At 36.1% G+C, this 17,781-nt stretch overlaps 1 protein-coding gene across 3 annotated transcripts in view; it reads right to left on the bottom strand.

The window, feature by feature from the left end:
• The window catches only part of LOC123875258 (homeobox protein homothorax), a 476,104-nt gene that overhangs the window by 355,105 nt on the left and 103,218 nt on the right, over nt 1–17,781 (bottom strand). For all 3 annotated transcript variants that reach the window (XM_045921002.1, XM_045921003.1, XM_045921004.1), the window contains exon 5: nt 10,625–10,675. In XM_045921002.1, coding sequence (XP_045776958.1) covers nt 10,625–10,675 — 51 coding nt within the window. The remainder of the gene's footprint in view (nt 1–10,624; nt 10,676–17,781) is intronic.

The raw sequence follows: 17,781 nt of genomic DNA, 5'->3' as shown, positions 1-17,781 counted from the left end.
CAAAATAAACTATTATTAAGGCAAAAAGTCTTGAAGTCAATAAACCCATTTATTATTAAATAACCATAGATATGTTAAATAACACATACATAAAAATATAAACACTTATAAAAGTATGTAAATAACTACATAATTTAAATATTTACAGTTTACTTCCTGTGTCAGCGACATTTTGCATTATATTTAAGTTATAAGCACAGGTAGTAACTCAAAAGTTTAGGAACAACAACAGCTTGACCTTTGCCCTATTGACATTAAAAAAAAAACAAAAAAGTAATACAAAGAAACAAAGGGAATACATTTCGATACACGAAGACCAACTGACGCGTTTTTACGCGCCTGTAAAAACTCCAACTTGAATAGGGTTGACACCTACCCTATTTTAGCCCTTACGAATAAGGCCACGATTACAACTGTAAGTTGTGTGATTATCTTACGACAAATGTACCAATATAAATACTCTTGTAAGTACATTAACATTACTTTTGTTGCGCTACTTACGAGAGTAAAACTTACTGGTGTAATCACGGCCTTACGATGATACTATATTATTATAAATAAGAAAGTGTGTATGTCTGTCTGTTTACTAGTTTTTCACGGCCATCAGTTTAACCGATATTGACGAAATTTGGTACAGAGATAGCTTGCAACCCAAGGATAGATATAGGTTACATTTTGTCCTGGAAAATTAAAGATTACTTAGCTACTTACCCAAGGGATTATTAAAAAACCTAAAACTGTGTACCAAATATCTATTTGGTACAGAGTTGACTCGCTCTCATCCGTATACTCCCGTAAAGGCTACTTTTTATGTTGGAAAATCGAAGAGTTTTCTTTGTCTACTCGAGAGGATTCTTTGGTATCTATTTTATCGAGTTGTCAAACTTTAAGTGATATATACAATTTCATTATTAATTCATTAATAATAACATTTAACTAAAAACTTAGCTTTTAATTTTTTTCTAATTTTCAAAAAAAGTGTTTAAGTTATGTACAATGTACATATTTTAGGAATTAATCCTAGAAAACCTTAATTCGTTAGCATCGTACAATGAACTGCCTTATCACATAGTTGTTAATACAGAATTCAAAATTGGCAACCCTAAGCGTAGCCTAAAAACGACAAAACTCTTATTAAGAAAGGTAAATAGAATTTTTTCCTTACGCCCAATAAAATGCGACCCCCGTAGGGTGCGTATTAATTTTTACGTCGGGGCCTTATAAATTTTCATAGCCATAATTAACTTAGAAATTAACATAAGGCCATAAAACAGCTAACGAAATTTTTAGATAGCGTTTACACGGTGAAAATCATAAAATTAAAATGGCGGCAGGTGAAGGTTCGCGCATAGACTAAAGGTGAACTATAGATAAAATTGGAATAACCGCTAAGTGGTGTGGAATAGGCATCATGAGCAATTTGAAAGTGGCTGGTCGATGAAACTGCTTCAATCATTATTACAATCGTAATTGTTGTGATTGGCTAAATTTGTGGTATTCTTGTTGTAACATTGCATTATAGCCAATAGTGAGCGATTGTCAATTTCTCGCAAATGTTATATATCTACTTTTATTCTTTACTCTATGGAGTTGCGTTCGAATTACGAAAAAACATAACAAAAAACAGGATTCAAAACATCTTAGCGGATTTGAAAATAGAACGCATTGCCGGAAGCGGAAACGACGCTACCCGCCGTTGACAGCTAATTATGTCTTTTGGGATGGTAATTACTAATTCCTGATCGACAAGTTTTTCTCATATCATAAATGTATCCCCCTATATATGCCTGTCATTGGCCTGTCAACTTACGTATTTATTGACACGAAACTGTCAAGAATGCATGTCATATCTATTTTTCGATTTTTTGCATGGATATAGTGTAGGTAAGTGTAGACCTGGAGAGTAACATAGGCTACCTTTTATCCAGGAAAATGAAAGAGTTCCCACGGGATTTCAAAAACCTAGATCCACACAAAGTCGCGGGCATCAGCTAACAAGCAATAAATTGAAAATTGTATCGGAAAACGATTACAAATCATACAAAATTGATATCGATAACTGAATCGGTAATTAATCGGTAGTCAATAGTCATACCTACGTTATGTACCTACCTACTGTGTGGATTGAATGACCCTAATCTAATCTGTCAAATAATAAAATACAGACAAGCAATAATTTTAGACAGATATTGGACACACGTGCTCGTATTTGACACACTAAAGTAGTCAAAATATGTCGTCATTAAACAATCTATAACATGTCTTTATTAACAAACAAGATTTCAATGTATGTTTTGGTTTTCACATTTCTTAGGGTTCCGTACCTCAAAAGAAAAAACGGAACTCTTATAGGATCACTATGTTGTCTGTCTGTCCGCCTGTCTATCAAGAAAATCTATACCTACTTAGAAAATCATGAAATTTGGCAGGTAGGTAGGTCTTATAGCACAAACAAAGGAAAAAATTCGATAACCGTGAATTTGTGGTTACATTACACAAAACAAATGTGTTAACGAAAAATTTAATTCACTAAATCATATTTTCAGGTTTACATAAAGGTGCTAGGTATATCTTGTCCGATGCTACGGAACCTTTCGCCTGCGAGTCCGACTCAAACTTGACCGGTTTTTTCAAACATGTGTTTCGTCTAGCAGGTGATTGTTGTGGTTTGTTTAGTACTAATTTGAATTTTACAACTGTTGAAATCCATATTTATGACCACAAAACGTTGAACGGTGCGTGTTAGCGGTCGTGAGTATGGACTGTCAATTGTTTCCGCCAAAACTTGATCAGGTAAGGAAGGATGCGTTCAGAAATCAGAATATATAATCTAAACATAGCTCGTTTTTGTACAATCACAAACTTATTTTTATTGTAAAAATGTTATTGATCAGTTTTCATTAATTTTCTAAAAATCTATCTAATACCTACTTATACAGTGAAGGTTTAAATAACTGCATAATTATGTTCTAGATAATTTTCTATATTAGAAAATTCTATATTAGGGTTGGCAAAACAAATCGCCATTTAATAAATAAACAACAATATTACTTTTACTTTTTTACAGTTCTGGATTCGAGAAATTTAATTACCTAGTACCTAATAGGTATTAGAATAGGAACTAGAATCACTACAGCACCATACAATTTTTATTTAAAAATCCCTTAAAAATCCATAATAATATGGATAGAAGAGAGTAGGCACGGCTTACCTAGTAACTTTTTGAAGTTTCTACTACAAAATAAAATAAAAACCTTTAACAATGAAATTAATTCCAAATAATCCGTCGTTTGTGACCGATGTGATGTCCAATCTATTCTTAACCTGGAGAAAGCGACGAAGATGACATCGTTACTCTTCCAATATCCAAATTTGGGATTGCTGTCCCATTAATTCCTAAACGTTACAACCAATCCTAAGTTTTACGGAAATATAACCTTTAACATAAACAGATATAAGTGATATTATCGCATGAATATGATCACCCGATACGATTATTTAAGTAAACTGTTGATGTCTTTAATGAGATATTACGGCATTCCGGGCCCCGACTCCGAGCCCCGATTATCGTTACGAACATCAAACTCTTTCCAGAAATTTAAATTTGGAACCGGGATTGAGATATGGTGTGTTTCTGAACGAATTCTTACTTTTTTAATTTGAAACGTGATATATAATGGCAGTTCGTTGACGTTTCGTTTCGTCTTTTGATAATTCTTCTTCGAATTCGAAGTTTGAAAATTTAAAATAGAAACTTTTTTGTTTACGAAGCTCACATGACCTGCCAGTTACAATTTGTGAAGCTTAAAATAAGTAGGTACCAAGTTTTTTTTAATCGCGATTCAGATGCCATTACAAATCTTATTCGAATTCCGAATTCAAAATAGATTATTTGTTTCGCAACCCACTTGGCCTGCCACTTACAATTTACAAATTTAAATTGTTTTTTTTTTTTTTGCATCGGTTGGATGCCATTATACAGGTATTTTTAAAGCATTTTAAAGAGGACTCCTCCAAGAGGAGTGCCAAGAGCGTGGGCAGTACAAAACCAGCTCGCAATGTGTGCCACGGTCGGTTCGCGATTAAAAGGTTTTTTTTTTTTCTGTAACACCACAGAATAAATAACAGTCTGTAATACGCCACTTCCCGTGCTAATGCTCTGTGGGTGTGACTAGGATGTCAATGTTGATTGGAACGTAACTAGGTATTACAGTATTTTTAGCATATCTATTAGTTAGGCATCTAACAAATCGATTATCGGGGGTATTTAACCAAAACGGAACCTTTTTTAGATTTCAGTAGCGAACTTTTCCGAACTTCAATAAATTTGTAGGTCTGATTAGAGATATAGGCTCAAAAGTGCTAGAATCCAGAGCCGTTACGCAAGTTAGAAAAATTAGCACCAATAACATTTGTCAAAATTTTATTTTAACGGTCCTTTAACTAAAGGCCGATAGAGTTTTCTCGCAAAAAGTTAAAATACTGTTTAAACTATTTATGCATCTATTTCTCATACTTTTCAGTATGTAGTTTTATGAATAGCAATGTCGGTATATCCTGCTAGTTTACATTTTATTTACATGCCTACAATGCCTACATATAAAATGACCGAAGCAAATGCATAGAGGCAGATGCAAAAACCGCACGACATTCTGATCGGGGCCCATCGAATACCTTTTTATCCTTTTGTACCTTTTTATACCTTTTATTTCTTTTTAATTTCAAAACCTGAATCGGCATTTAAATGAGCCCCGATAGCTTCGCACCTCACTTCACTATGATAACATTTTCTGTACGTCCCTATTTTTATCGGTTTTTGTTTTAAATAGAAAATTCCTTTTAAAATGGATATTTTTATTATAAATCAATTTATTCTTATTCCATTTTTGAACACGACTCTACAATACAGTCCTCTTTCGAATCACTATAGGTATTAATATTTTTTAAATTTTGAAAACCTCAATCAATATTATCATCATCATGATCAAACCTTCACCGGCCCACTACTGAGAACAGGTCTCCAACGAAAGACCAGGTCGTTCCAGGTCAGGAACGAAAAGGGTTTAAGCCATAGTCCGCCACGCTGACAAAGTGCGGATTGGCAGACTTCACACACCTTTGAGAACATTATGGAGAACTCTCAGGCATGCAAGTCTCCTCACGATGTTTTCCTTCACCGTTAAAACAAGTGATATTGAAATGCTTAAAACAAAACTCCGAAAAGGTAGAGGTGCGTGCCTGGGATCGAATCCCCGACCTCCCAACAGGAGGCGGACGTCTTGACCACTATTACGACTCGTCCGATGTCTACTTTAAAAGCCTCAGTTTCCATTATTGGAAAAAAGGTGGTTAATAAAAGCATAGACAATAACCATAAAGATCCATGATATCAACATTCGCTATTATTATTATTTTTTAATTTACGATGACGCATTACATCTATAAAGTTTTTAATGAATGAAACCACAGATTGTAAGTGGAAATAATGTCGCACTAGCGTTAATGCCGGTGCGTTGTTATGTTATAAAAGTGGGTCGTAAACCCGAGGGTCCCAGGTTTGGAGCCCGTAAACTAACAAATCTGACCTACATCGTAAATCACTTAGCCACGCTGTTACAGATAACGTTTATGTTACGAACAAAATATGAAATAAAAGTTCGGTTCGTTAACGATTATTGCATTCCTTTGAATAGGTAAGTTTACATGTTTAAAAACCTCTGCTATTTTTTTTTCGCTGACGATTTTTCAAGTTTTTTAATTGGCAATCTGCATTCCAAACGTTGTTTCAAAAATAGAACTTGTATCTAATTAGGTTTTTAACCGACTTCAAAAAAGGATTCATGTATTCGATCACTCTTATTTAAGAAGTAATCCAGATAAAATAAATGAACACTTATATTTGTAACTAATTTTGATGACACATACAGTATAATATATACCGATTTCTCCGAGGTTTCTGGACCTATTTGAGAATATATTTTTTAAAGCTTGGGTACATTTTAGCTTGGGTAGACAGGGAACCTTTTAACTACACTTTTTTAAATAGTAGCATTATAAAATTTATATTAGTTGGCATTGAAGTAGGTGATGATTTTGAAGAAATTCCTTTTCTTGTAAGAAAAAGCTCAAAATATCTCTACAATCAATGTTATGTATGGACTCTGGAATAACCCTTTTTTTGGTCGTCTTCAAAATAAAAAAGGAATAAATCTAATAAAGGAGGTATTACCGCAGGAATCTGGACGTCCACAGACCACATAACGTAATTAAGGTACAGTCAGTCGCGACTACATAAAAAACCTGCCAGTGGGGACCAATCACAGCGATCGCGCGACCTAAAAAGACCCAATTCGAATTTCGAACCCGATGTGACCGCCAGCGGCCATGTTTAAAATATTAAAAGCATAAATCAAAAACGTTATTGGATATTATAATGTAGAAATAATTTCGGCGTTCGTTAAATCGGTGTATCCTATATGCATGTTAAGTGAGATATTTCTACGTACATTAAAACGTAGGATAATCGATGTAGGTACACCGAATACCCGAGTCAAACAATAATCGATGCTCTATAATCGTCACGGGTAACATTGTAAATGTCAAACAACAAAAAAAATGATAGCTATATAAAAAATAAATAATGAATATAAAAAACAAACACCTGCAAAAATGACTACTGTCAAAATAAGAGTGTTCTTCCTTTATGTACTACCACTATACTAAGTATAACAATGTTACCCGTGTCTACTACTGTATTTACCTACTATCTAGCAAAAATTGCATTCCCCAAAAACGCACACGAATTCGCAGGGTATATTTAGGAGAAGTTGACTAACTGACTGATCAGTCAACACATAGCTGAAAGGACTGGACGGATCGGGCTAAAATTCAGCATGCAGATAGCTATGACCTTGACATCCGTAAAGAAAAAAAATTTGCAAATTCAACCCTTAAGGGGTTCAAATAGGGATTTGAAAAAGTGGTCCACGCGGGTGAAATCGCGGGCATAAGCTATACCTATACAAAGGAAAAGGTGACTGACTGACTGACTAATCTACCAACGCATAGCTCAAACTACTGGACTGAAACTTGGTATGCATATAACTATTATGACTAACTATTATGACGTAGACATCCGCTAAGAAAGAATTTTTGATAATTCAACCCCTAAGGGGGTAAAATAGGGGTTTGAAATTTGTGCAGTCCACCCGGACGAAGTCGCGGGCATAAGCTAGTCTACAATAAACGGATCTTATTTTATTCTATATCGATAGGTGAGTTTTTATGAAGCTTTTAATTATTATTTAAGCTTCGAAAAAACCATCACCTGTGATCGTTGCGTAGTGGAGCGGAAACGGATTCGGCTAACGGCATCTTTCCTTTTTTGTCTATGCTTTTATTTCGACAAAAACCATAGACGAGATAGAAGCCGACATGTATGGGATATGAGCACAGCAAAAAACTGTTTTGAAAGACACAGGTTTGTATTAACTATGATTGTATTGTAGGCAGGCATAGATCATTTATTTATGGTACCTACTTGAAATATCAGTTTTTTTTTTTAATTTCGATACAAGTTAGCCCTTGACTGCAATCTCACATGATGGTAAATGATGATGCAATCTAAGCATGCTATAGCTTGAAACGGTTATAGCAGTTTCATAGGGTTAAAATAGTATGAACTTTGTCTATCTCGAGTTATTACAATTTTATTTTACCTACTCTTTTCATTGTTATTTATCGAATCAATCTCATCCTCTTCCGTTTTTAAAAACAATAAATACATAATAACATCCCGCGGTCATACTAAAGGAGTCATTGCGTCTTGAAGTTCCTTGACTCATGGCCGCGGCTCGCGCTCGATATTTTGAATTTCGAATGTTTTGTTTTTTATTCTTATTCATTTTTAAATGGCCTTTATCTCGCCCTCGGGCCAGCGATTCGTAGACGTATCGCATTTCGGGTTATCTCGTTACAGGCAGCTTTTGTTCTTTGCGTTTTACCTATGCGTTCTTTTTTCAAAAAAAAATCTGGTTACCGAACGGACTACGTTACTAATTTAATAGTTACTTCAAAACAGAGGTATAGTATTATACAAGCATCCCCGACAGGTCGATTGTACCATTTGTAGTCGGTATTTAGGTATCGAATCGTAAGACAAATTGAAGAAAATATTAATCGGATGACTGAGATCGTACGCACCGGCTAAAAAACAGCTGATAATATTCTCAAACATAGCTAAGAACCAGCTCGATTATACATATTGTTTTCGAATTTTAAAAAAACCGCATTCAAATCGGTAAATCCGTTCGTTACGATGCCACAAACAGATACACAGACACACAGATATGGTTCGTAAAATTTGAGAAATACTCGCTACATTTGCTACTGTCTTGTCAATAGTAAGATTTACGTCTGTTTTCATCTGGGGTCATAGTAACAGTGCATAAGTAAGTAAGTAAGTAAGTAACAATCTGTAAATGTTGTGGGAATCACGTGCCTATATGAATATTGTATAATCAGCCCGCGTGCTTGTCACCAAACTAGGGATACCACAGCTATCTTCGCCTTGTCTCAGTCGGGTTTTTACCATAAATTCGGTGTCGGTCAGGTGTTCGCGCCGTGAATGGGCGCGCTCGCATTTGGTGTGTTTTTGCCCTTATCGCCCATTTCGGCGACCCGTTGGGGACCGGTCCGGTTCTTGTCGTCGCTCGCGTCATTATACACTCGACGTGTAACGGGAACGCGGCGGACACCGCGGTTTTTGTCGGTGACCAATCCGCGCGTGTGAGACGGTCGTTTAGAAATTTCCAAAAAGATAACTTTGCTTGAGAGCCGTGACAGCCTAGTGGTTAAAACGGCCGCCTCTGGAGGTCAGGGGTTCTATTTTAGGCACGCACCTCTAACTTTTTGGAACTATGTGCGTTTTAAGCTCTTCTCATTCTGAAAGGTTCGTGTGTGGGCTGGCGATGGGTTGATCACGATGATGATTAACTGGTGTCACGTACAATGAATATTGCACAATAAACCGCATGTTTGTCACCAAAATGGGATACTACAGCTATCTTCGTCTTGTCTGTCTGTCGTCAGGTTTTTACCATTAATTCGGTGTCGGTCAGGTATTCGTGTGTTTTTGCCCTTATCGCCCATTTCGGCAACCTCACGGGGACTGGTCCGGTTCTTGTCGTCGCTTGCGTCATTATACACTCGACGTGTAACGGGATCGCGGCGGACGACGCGGTTTTTGCCGGTGACCAAATCGCGCGTATGCGACTGTCGTTTAGATACTTCCAACAAGACAATTTTGCTTAAGAGCCTTGCTAGTGGTTAAGCCATCCGTTTCCTATATTATGCGTTTCGGGTTTAAAGAAATTTAACTCTCAAAAACGTCACAATAATTTGAGAGACAGGGTCGACGCTCCACGAAGCTGAAGCTGCCAACTGTCTCTTTCTAAAGTTCGATGTGTTATCTTTTCTTTCCGATACAATTTGGAAGTTTCTAAACGAACAAAACGTACACATAACAACTACCTACCTATGTATAATATTAATTAGTGTCATATAATTCAGATCTTCATCCGAGCGTGAGTCGACGTAACACGGAATTAATCCACTCGTCAATATTATGGTCGAGATTTTTTACGAAACTAGTTTGGCTATAGTATAAAATATACTAACAGTATTGGAAGCTCTCGAAAAATGTAACTAAATACCGATACATACGCTTTATATGCAAATAATATATTAAAATCTTTGGCGCCGTCTTAATTAATAATATTTAAATATTATTTAGGTAAATACCTATCATTCAACTGGTGCCAGCCGATGTCAATGAATATCAGCTAAAGTCTTTTACTGCCTTCGCTGCGATGATGTAGTTACAACTAGAGATGGGCCGAGTACTCGATAATTACTCAGTATTCGGCATACTCGGCAGTTTTTTAAGTAGGTACTCGTACTCGGCCGAATAACTCGGTTCAAACGCCGAGTATTCGGTTAAGTCAAATAAAGATGGAAATATACATTATACGAAGCTAACGGCCTTCGATCACTGAAACAGTGCTTGTAAAGTTGTAGGTGCACATAAAAAACATTCTTATCTAGTGTTCCAAATGTGGACATTTTGTGCATTATATTTTGCCCACCATATAAATGTGTTTTGATCTTGTGGTAATAAATTTTCAGTGGCAAATTGCCCAACATCATCATCATCATCATCAACCCTAAGCCGAGTAACTCGGCCGAGTACTCGGTTTGGCGCAAATAAACCCGAGTTAAACTCGTCTTCAAGTTCTTGTTTCTTTGAGTTAAACAATTCTTCCTTGCTAGTTGTCAAAATCGATGTATAATAATATTTTTACGTAGTTGTTACACGTCAACAAATTTCGGAACGATCGAAGTTTAGAAATTCCTGTCTCATTGCGAGAGTGTGCGTGCGCCAGTTGCGTGAGATCGATACGTTATCTCGATTCAAAATCGATACCCGAGCCCTCGGATAATCGAATCGATACCGCCGGACAATGTCAGGTGATATTTTCCTTTAAGAACCGGTTGGCTTCGGAGGCCGGTAAATGTATTCCCTTCTGCCTCAAAGAAATATAAATAAAACATTAAAAACACTTACTTTTTCTAATTCTAATAGGTGAAACCGTAGGACTTGTATTGCTTGCACCATCTGTAAAGAAAGAAGGTCGCTTTAGAATGCATTACATTGGTTGTACAACTTTTACTACCGCTAGCAACATCAATAGTAGTAAATTTTAGGTACAGTCAAAGGCTGTAAGTCGTTTAGCACCTTAATGATCATATTCGCGTGGCACGGTTATTCACATGCGTTAGGTGTGTGTTGCGTGTTTATAAAATAACTGCGACAAGTTTTTGATGCAATTGTTTCGCGGAATTGCTACTCGAATTCTGAGGCGAACCGTACATCGTTCAAGAAAAGTTTTTAAAGCTTATTTCAATTTCCATAGATATTATGTAGTACTAGTAATAGTAATAATAATATGAGTAGTTACTAGTATCATTACTCATATTATGAATGCGAAAATGTGTTTGTTCGTTGCTTTGTTGATTTGTCATTCAATCACGGAGCAACGGATCCACGAGATTTTTTTGCATGGTTACAATTAAAGACCAGAATGACATAGGCTACTTTTATCCCGGAAAATGAAAGGGTTCCCTGGTGATTTTTAAAAACTAAATCCACACGAACGTAGTCGCGGACATCAGCTAGTGTATTTATATATGTACTTAGTATAGTACGCGACAAGTTGAGATGGCAATGGGGGTATGCGACGAGGGGCGGGGCGCCCCGCACACTCGCACGTTACCCGCGCTCACCCGCAGCGGGTTAGCGCGAGAGTTGTGTGGGGCGTCCCCACCCCGGTTGCCATCTCAACCTGTCGTACACTATAGGTACTTACGCTAGATAAGCGACTAACGATAAATCTGAAATTCAAACAATTCATATCTGATACTTCGTCAGTCTCGTTCAAATTCAAAAGTAAAAGGTTCTCAATTTGACACTCAATATTTTTAAAATAATGCACTTATTTTAAAAAAAAATCTTAAGGATGTAAAGCCATAATTTTCTTTGTACTTTTTGTAGGTATCATTATACCAAAAGGATAAGTTGAAAAGTGCCATAATGTCATTTATAAAGGCCATCCCAAAGCACAGCGGGGTACCACAGCTATGCCCAGGCCTTTTGTTGCTCATTTACCTTTGTCTGATTACGCTCGCCTTGTTAGGTACTGACTGACTGACTCATGGTTCGCAGCATAGTATAGCATAAATCACTAAATAAAATCTACGAAATAAAAGAAGAAACTGACTGACTAATACGTTTTTAACGTATACAGCTCAAAGTAATTTCATTGGATTTAGAAATTTTGCATTACATTTAATTTAAGTCCTCCGCTAAGAAAGAATTTCCAGAAATTCCACAGGAGCAAGGCCGGGATAGATCAGCTAGTTTAAGATAGGACCTTCTAAGGGTGTGTTTCCACTGAAGTGGAGTAGAGCAGAGATGAACCGATACGTGTGTTTTCGATCCATCAGATTATTATTAAGAGATGACGTGATAAAATTATCGCGTCATCCAGCAATAACATGATTGGTCTATTGAACACGTCATTTTCGCTTCACTCCGTTTTAGTGGAAACGCACCCTTAGGTCTTTGAACTTTTAACATGAGTCTCGGAGTCTATACCCCATGTTGTCTAAATGCTCGCACTATATGTATCATTACAATTGGTAGTGATCTGTGGTCTAAAATTAAAACTACTTAGTAGTATGTATAATATAATAATATAATTAACAGAATGATGACATAGGTAAGTTTGCGTTTTCAAATGTATAAAGCAAAACTAAACGAATTTTGCATTTGAATTGTGCCTCACTTAATATTAGGTAGACACAAGCCCTATAAATACACAACTTAAAAAAAATGTAGAGGATCCTCAATAAGGTTTTTTTAATTAATGAGGGTGGTATTGTCTTTAAAGTCCATAACACCTGAACAATGAGCCTCATAAAGGCTCATTCACACACTCGACATCGCCATCTTATCTAAGTTCTGAATCGATACCTATCTCAAGAGTTGATGCGGTTTTAATAGCCCGTGATTTGATTCTGATTGCCGCGACGTGCGCCGTTCCTGTTAACTTAGGGTTGTCAACTGTTAACCAACAAACAAAAAAAGATGAAATGGTTTTATACCAAAAAAAACTTGCTTGCCATCTTTAGCTTGCTGCGTTGTATGCTGAATCATACTGATATAAATACCAAAGTGTGTTGGTTTGCTGGTTTGTCCTTCAATTACGTCATAACGAAGCAACGAATCAGCGAGATATTTTTAGCATTAATACATATATAGGTATAGTCAAAGACCTGGGACTGATATAGTTTACTTTTTATCACTGAAAATCAAAGAGTTCTTTTTTCAGACCTACTGCAGCTAGCAAGTGATGATGCAGCTTAAAATGGAGCACGCTTGCCTAGGTTTGAACGTACCCATATCAAAAGTGGAAGGGAAAACTGATGCCGGAAGGGCGTTCAAGATCCTAGCAGTTCGGAAAAGTTCCGAGGAAATATAAAAAACATAAAGTAAATAAAGGTAGCAATTTCCTGTTTATTATGAAAATATATTGACCTAACTATAGTGTTTATATTAAATTTACTTTATTAATATTAAGTAATAACTAAGCGTGCCTTCAAAACCACGGTCATGTTGTGCGACCATATAGGATTGCAATAAGGTCATAATGTAGTAATTTAAGAATTAGGTTAAAATCATTATTGTAATCTGGTTTGGTTGCCTAGTAAAAATAAATAAATAAATACCTACCAAGTTTATTTTACAGGATTTGAATGCTCAATTTGAAGCACACAAAAGCGAGTGACAACCCTACGCCATGTCTGGTACAGTTTTTTGATCAATAGACATTATTTAGTTTTGACAAGATCGAGTTTGAAATACCGGAAAACGGAAGCTGAATGGGATTCATTAAGTTTTTGTGTATTTTTAAAATTATAGTGTTTAAAATTGCTTAAGTATTACATTTTTATTTTATTAGTTTCGTCAGGATAACCTTCGTTTTTGTCCATCCACTGTCCATGTACTGTGTTCCTTTTAACCCCCGACCCAGTGAGAGGGGTGTTATAAGTTTGACGTGTGTATCTGTGTTTCTGTCTGTGGCATCGTAGCTCCTAAACTAATGAACCGATTTTAATTTAGTTATTTTTATTTTAAAGGTGGCTTGATCGTGAGTGTTCTTAGCTATAATCAAAGAAAATCGGTTCAGCCGTTCGAAAGTTATCAGCTCTTTTATAGTTTTCTTAAAGAGGTTTTTGTGTCGGGGGTTTTTTGAGTTATTATTTACTTTGGACAGACAATTTATGAACCATTTAAAATACCAAGTAGATTTTTTTAATTGTTTATAATTTCAGGTTTTATTAAACTAAGGTGTTTATTAATTTAAAGTACGATGGTCTCATAACTGCAGATAGAATAAAACATAATATCTTTGTATATTATAATGATTGATACTAAATGAAAATCAATTAGTTGAGTAGGTAGAGACTAAAGACAATTAAATTTATAGGTGGTCTATGTCAGAGTGTTGTCTATGTTCAATTTCATCCCAGGACACCTGCAGGGACCACACGTAAAATTTAATTAATATTTAAACAACTGTACTATAATTAATAAAACTTTAAAGTACTTGGGCTCTATGACATGTGCAGTAGGCAGTATCAATTAGAACCACCCCCGTTCGTTTGCACAGGCGCTTGACAGGCGCAGATAAAAATATGTTGACAACGCCATAGACAACATAAGCTGGAACCTCTTTAATGGTGCTTAAGCCCTGGTAATAAAGGTTAAGGGTTTATGGCTGAGAGAGATGTTTGCGGTGTTCGAGGGATCTTTCTATAAACATTATAAAGTCGGTCGATCTGTTTGCGGTACAAGCCACTTAAACATGCTACCGTCTGGATGTCGATGTACCTACGGAGAGAATTTAATGATTATAACACCCCTCTTTTTAGGTCGGGGGTTAAAAAGGGCGGGGAAATGACCGTCTAGAAAAACTTCAGAAATTCAGTTCTAAATTGTAATTTATATTTCAAAGTTTTCCTGCAAAACAGTAGGTACCTAAATCAATTTTTGGTTACTGAACGCAATGCCAAAAAATATTTTTTCAGAAGTGTCATAAGTATGCTTCTACGTAATTACCACATAAACACATAATAAATAATAATAATATAACTCATAAATGGGAAAGTATGTTTGCCAGTTGGTTTGTCCTTCAATCACGCCGCAACGGAGCAACGGATCGACGTGATTTTTGCATGAATATTGGAGAGTGGCATCTTCTCTTTATTCCCTATCCCGAGGGAATGTCCAAAAATTCGATCTTATTCCTTTGTCTACGTTGTAAAGGGAATAAGTATGAACCGCTTGCTACGAGTAGGTATATCCAAGGGTTTGGTGACTTTTTTTATATATTATCTAGATAATAGAGCAACTCTGATAAGCTATACCTTAAAAAGCATGTCAAAGAAGTTGTCTTGCATGTGTGGTGACGCGTAAAGGCGTCAAGTGTGAAGCGCCTCCAAATGACTGATCAAACACAGATGTGACGTGCGCAAACACTGGCCTATGGGGCTATGGTGACCATGTGATACCATTTCTGTGGACTACCTTCATAGACGATACCTTCTACTACGTTTATGTATGTATGTGAGTTTTCTTTATTGCACCATAACTTCTAAATGTATGGGATATTGTTAGAAATAGGTATGACATCATCCCGAGTGGCAGTTGCCCACAAATTTGAAAAAATTTCAATATGGTATGGTATTCAATATGGCTGTATACCGCCATTTTTTAAAAAAAGAACATTGTACTTTTACCCCGTTTTTTGGCAGAGCAGTCGTGTTTTTTTTTATTTTACTATTTGCGTTACTAATACACTTCTATTATAAATTCAAAAATGCGTTTGTTTGTTCGTTTGTCGTCGTAATGGAGCAACGGATCGACGTTAGTTTTTGCATAGCTTGCTGACGCATTAGCAACACGACGAACTTTTAGATATATTTTTTACGAAAAAAAAGCTTATTATTTAAATCATGAACCTCTAGAATTATTTTACGTCATTATTCCAGAAATTATGGCAACCCTAAACCCGTAACCAAACCACTGGTTCAAATGGGTCAATAAATGACTGCTGTTGGTTTTCCACTATTAGATATTTAAACTAAAACAAACTGTTATTAGTTTTATGATCCCAAGCCCACACAAGACATGTTTTTGTCTATTTTTCCCTTCAACCTTGTCACGACACTTTATTGAGGAAATTATGAGCAACGTCGATGGAAGGGAACCGGAAATATGCTTCCACAGTTTAAAATAGCGCTCTTAATATTTTTGTCACCTGATAGTTTTAATATTATGGTCTCCAATATTTTTTAAATAGCTGAGAGGAGGGAATACCTAAGTGAATACTTGTTGAATAATTGATTTAGCACATCACTACCCATATTATTATTAGGTACAAATGCGAAAGTGTGTTAGTTTATTGGTTGACCAAAAAAACTGATAGTGCGACCCCGCGTAGAAATGCTGCTAGATTAGAAGTAAATAGTTTTTTTAACCTATCCCTGTTCTGAAATGCTCTTTCTACTCTTTCTAAGAGATCTCTACCAGTGACCCTTGGCCGTCCGAGAGGTTGTAAAGGGAGTAGATAAGATACAATTACACAATCTTTGATCATGCACTCGTAATATTCTTTCTTCAGGAAATGTAGCATTCGTCGAAACTGGGCGTGATCATCAAAAACGCGGACAAAGTTACAGACATCTGCTAGTTTAAAATAAACAGCCACAACAGAAAGAAGACCGCGAACACCGCGAATGAGCAATTAACTCATGAATGTGTTCGCAACCTCGTACCAGCAAGATGGCTCCATTCAAACCGAAAGAAATTACACCGCTTTGAAAAGAGCCATTGAAAACTAAAATAACGTCAATTGAATAGCCGTAAACAAGAACGCACTTCCTAAAATAACTTAAGGGTGCACTTCTTATTCGCTTCTCTATACAAACGTAATACGCTTATCAAATTGTTGTTAAATTATGAAAGTTACGACCCCAGAAACATCCCTATTTTAAGTTTAAGTAAGAAAATAAACATTTAAAAAACTAAAAAATTGCATAACTATTGGTTTTATGGTAAATTTTAATCTATATTGCGAAAGTGTCTATCTGTCTGTCTGTCTGCTACCTTTTCACGGCCCAACACCCCAACAGTTTAACTGATCCTAACGAAATTTGGCACAGGGTTAGCCTAAACCCCTGGGACGGACATAGGCTACTTTTTATCCCGGAAAATCAAAGTGTTCCCACGGTATCTTTAAAAACCTAAATCCACGCAGACGAAGTCGCGGGCATCCTCTAGTTGATAATAATTGCAAATGTCTGTAGTGTGTTAAAAAATGTTGATTAATTAGCAAAAATTAACGTAATACGAAACATTGATTTGTGTTGTGCACTAATCACTCATCTCGCTTTAGAGTAGGTATGTCTCACCTGTAAATGTTGATAGCAAGCATGCTCTCATCACATCTCACACTCGACGTAGAGGGACCATGGAGAGCACTCTTAAATAACCCTGGGGCGAATTCCACTTTCAATGAAATAACTAACAGACACAAATTAGACGGCTTTTCAAGTGCTTTCGTAACGGCTTATTTAATAGCAAATTGTGTGAAACATAAATCAAACATGTTCACTTTACGTTGGAACAGTTTTTAATTTAAATTTTTGTGCAGCTATTTCGTTTTTTACGACGACTTATACGATTTTTTGGGTAATAATAGACCACGTTCACCCCAAAAGCTGATAAAAAGCTAAACAATTTAGAAAATTCACTAAATACCTAGGTATCTAGGTTATTTTACAAATATATGATTGTTATTTGTAGAAACTTATCACTTGTGCTAATTAATGAATACTGGAATGTGGAATGTGTGTGATCTGAGTTTGTTGTGGGCTCTTCTCAGACTTGGGCGCGTTTGGAACCCTCGTAGCTTTAGTTTTCAGTTATTTAAAACAATTTCGACCATCAAAAAGAGTACAATTATACAAACTTTGAATAAATGATTTTGACTTTTGACTTTGACTTTTGAACCCTACAAAGAGTATCTATTTTCACATAGAACCACCAACTACCAACTGTAACAGTGCCATGATTAACAAAACATTTTAAACTGAGTT

This window comes from Maniola jurtina, chromosome 19, assembly GCF_905333055.1.
Source record: "Maniola jurtina chromosome 19, ilManJurt1.1, whole genome shotgun sequence".
Lineage (NCBI taxonomy): Eukaryota > Metazoa > Arthropoda > Insecta > Lepidoptera > Nymphalidae > Maniola > Maniola jurtina.
Note: the sequence above shows the minus strand (reverse complement) of the source record. Positions and strands in the feature narration are given on the sequence as shown.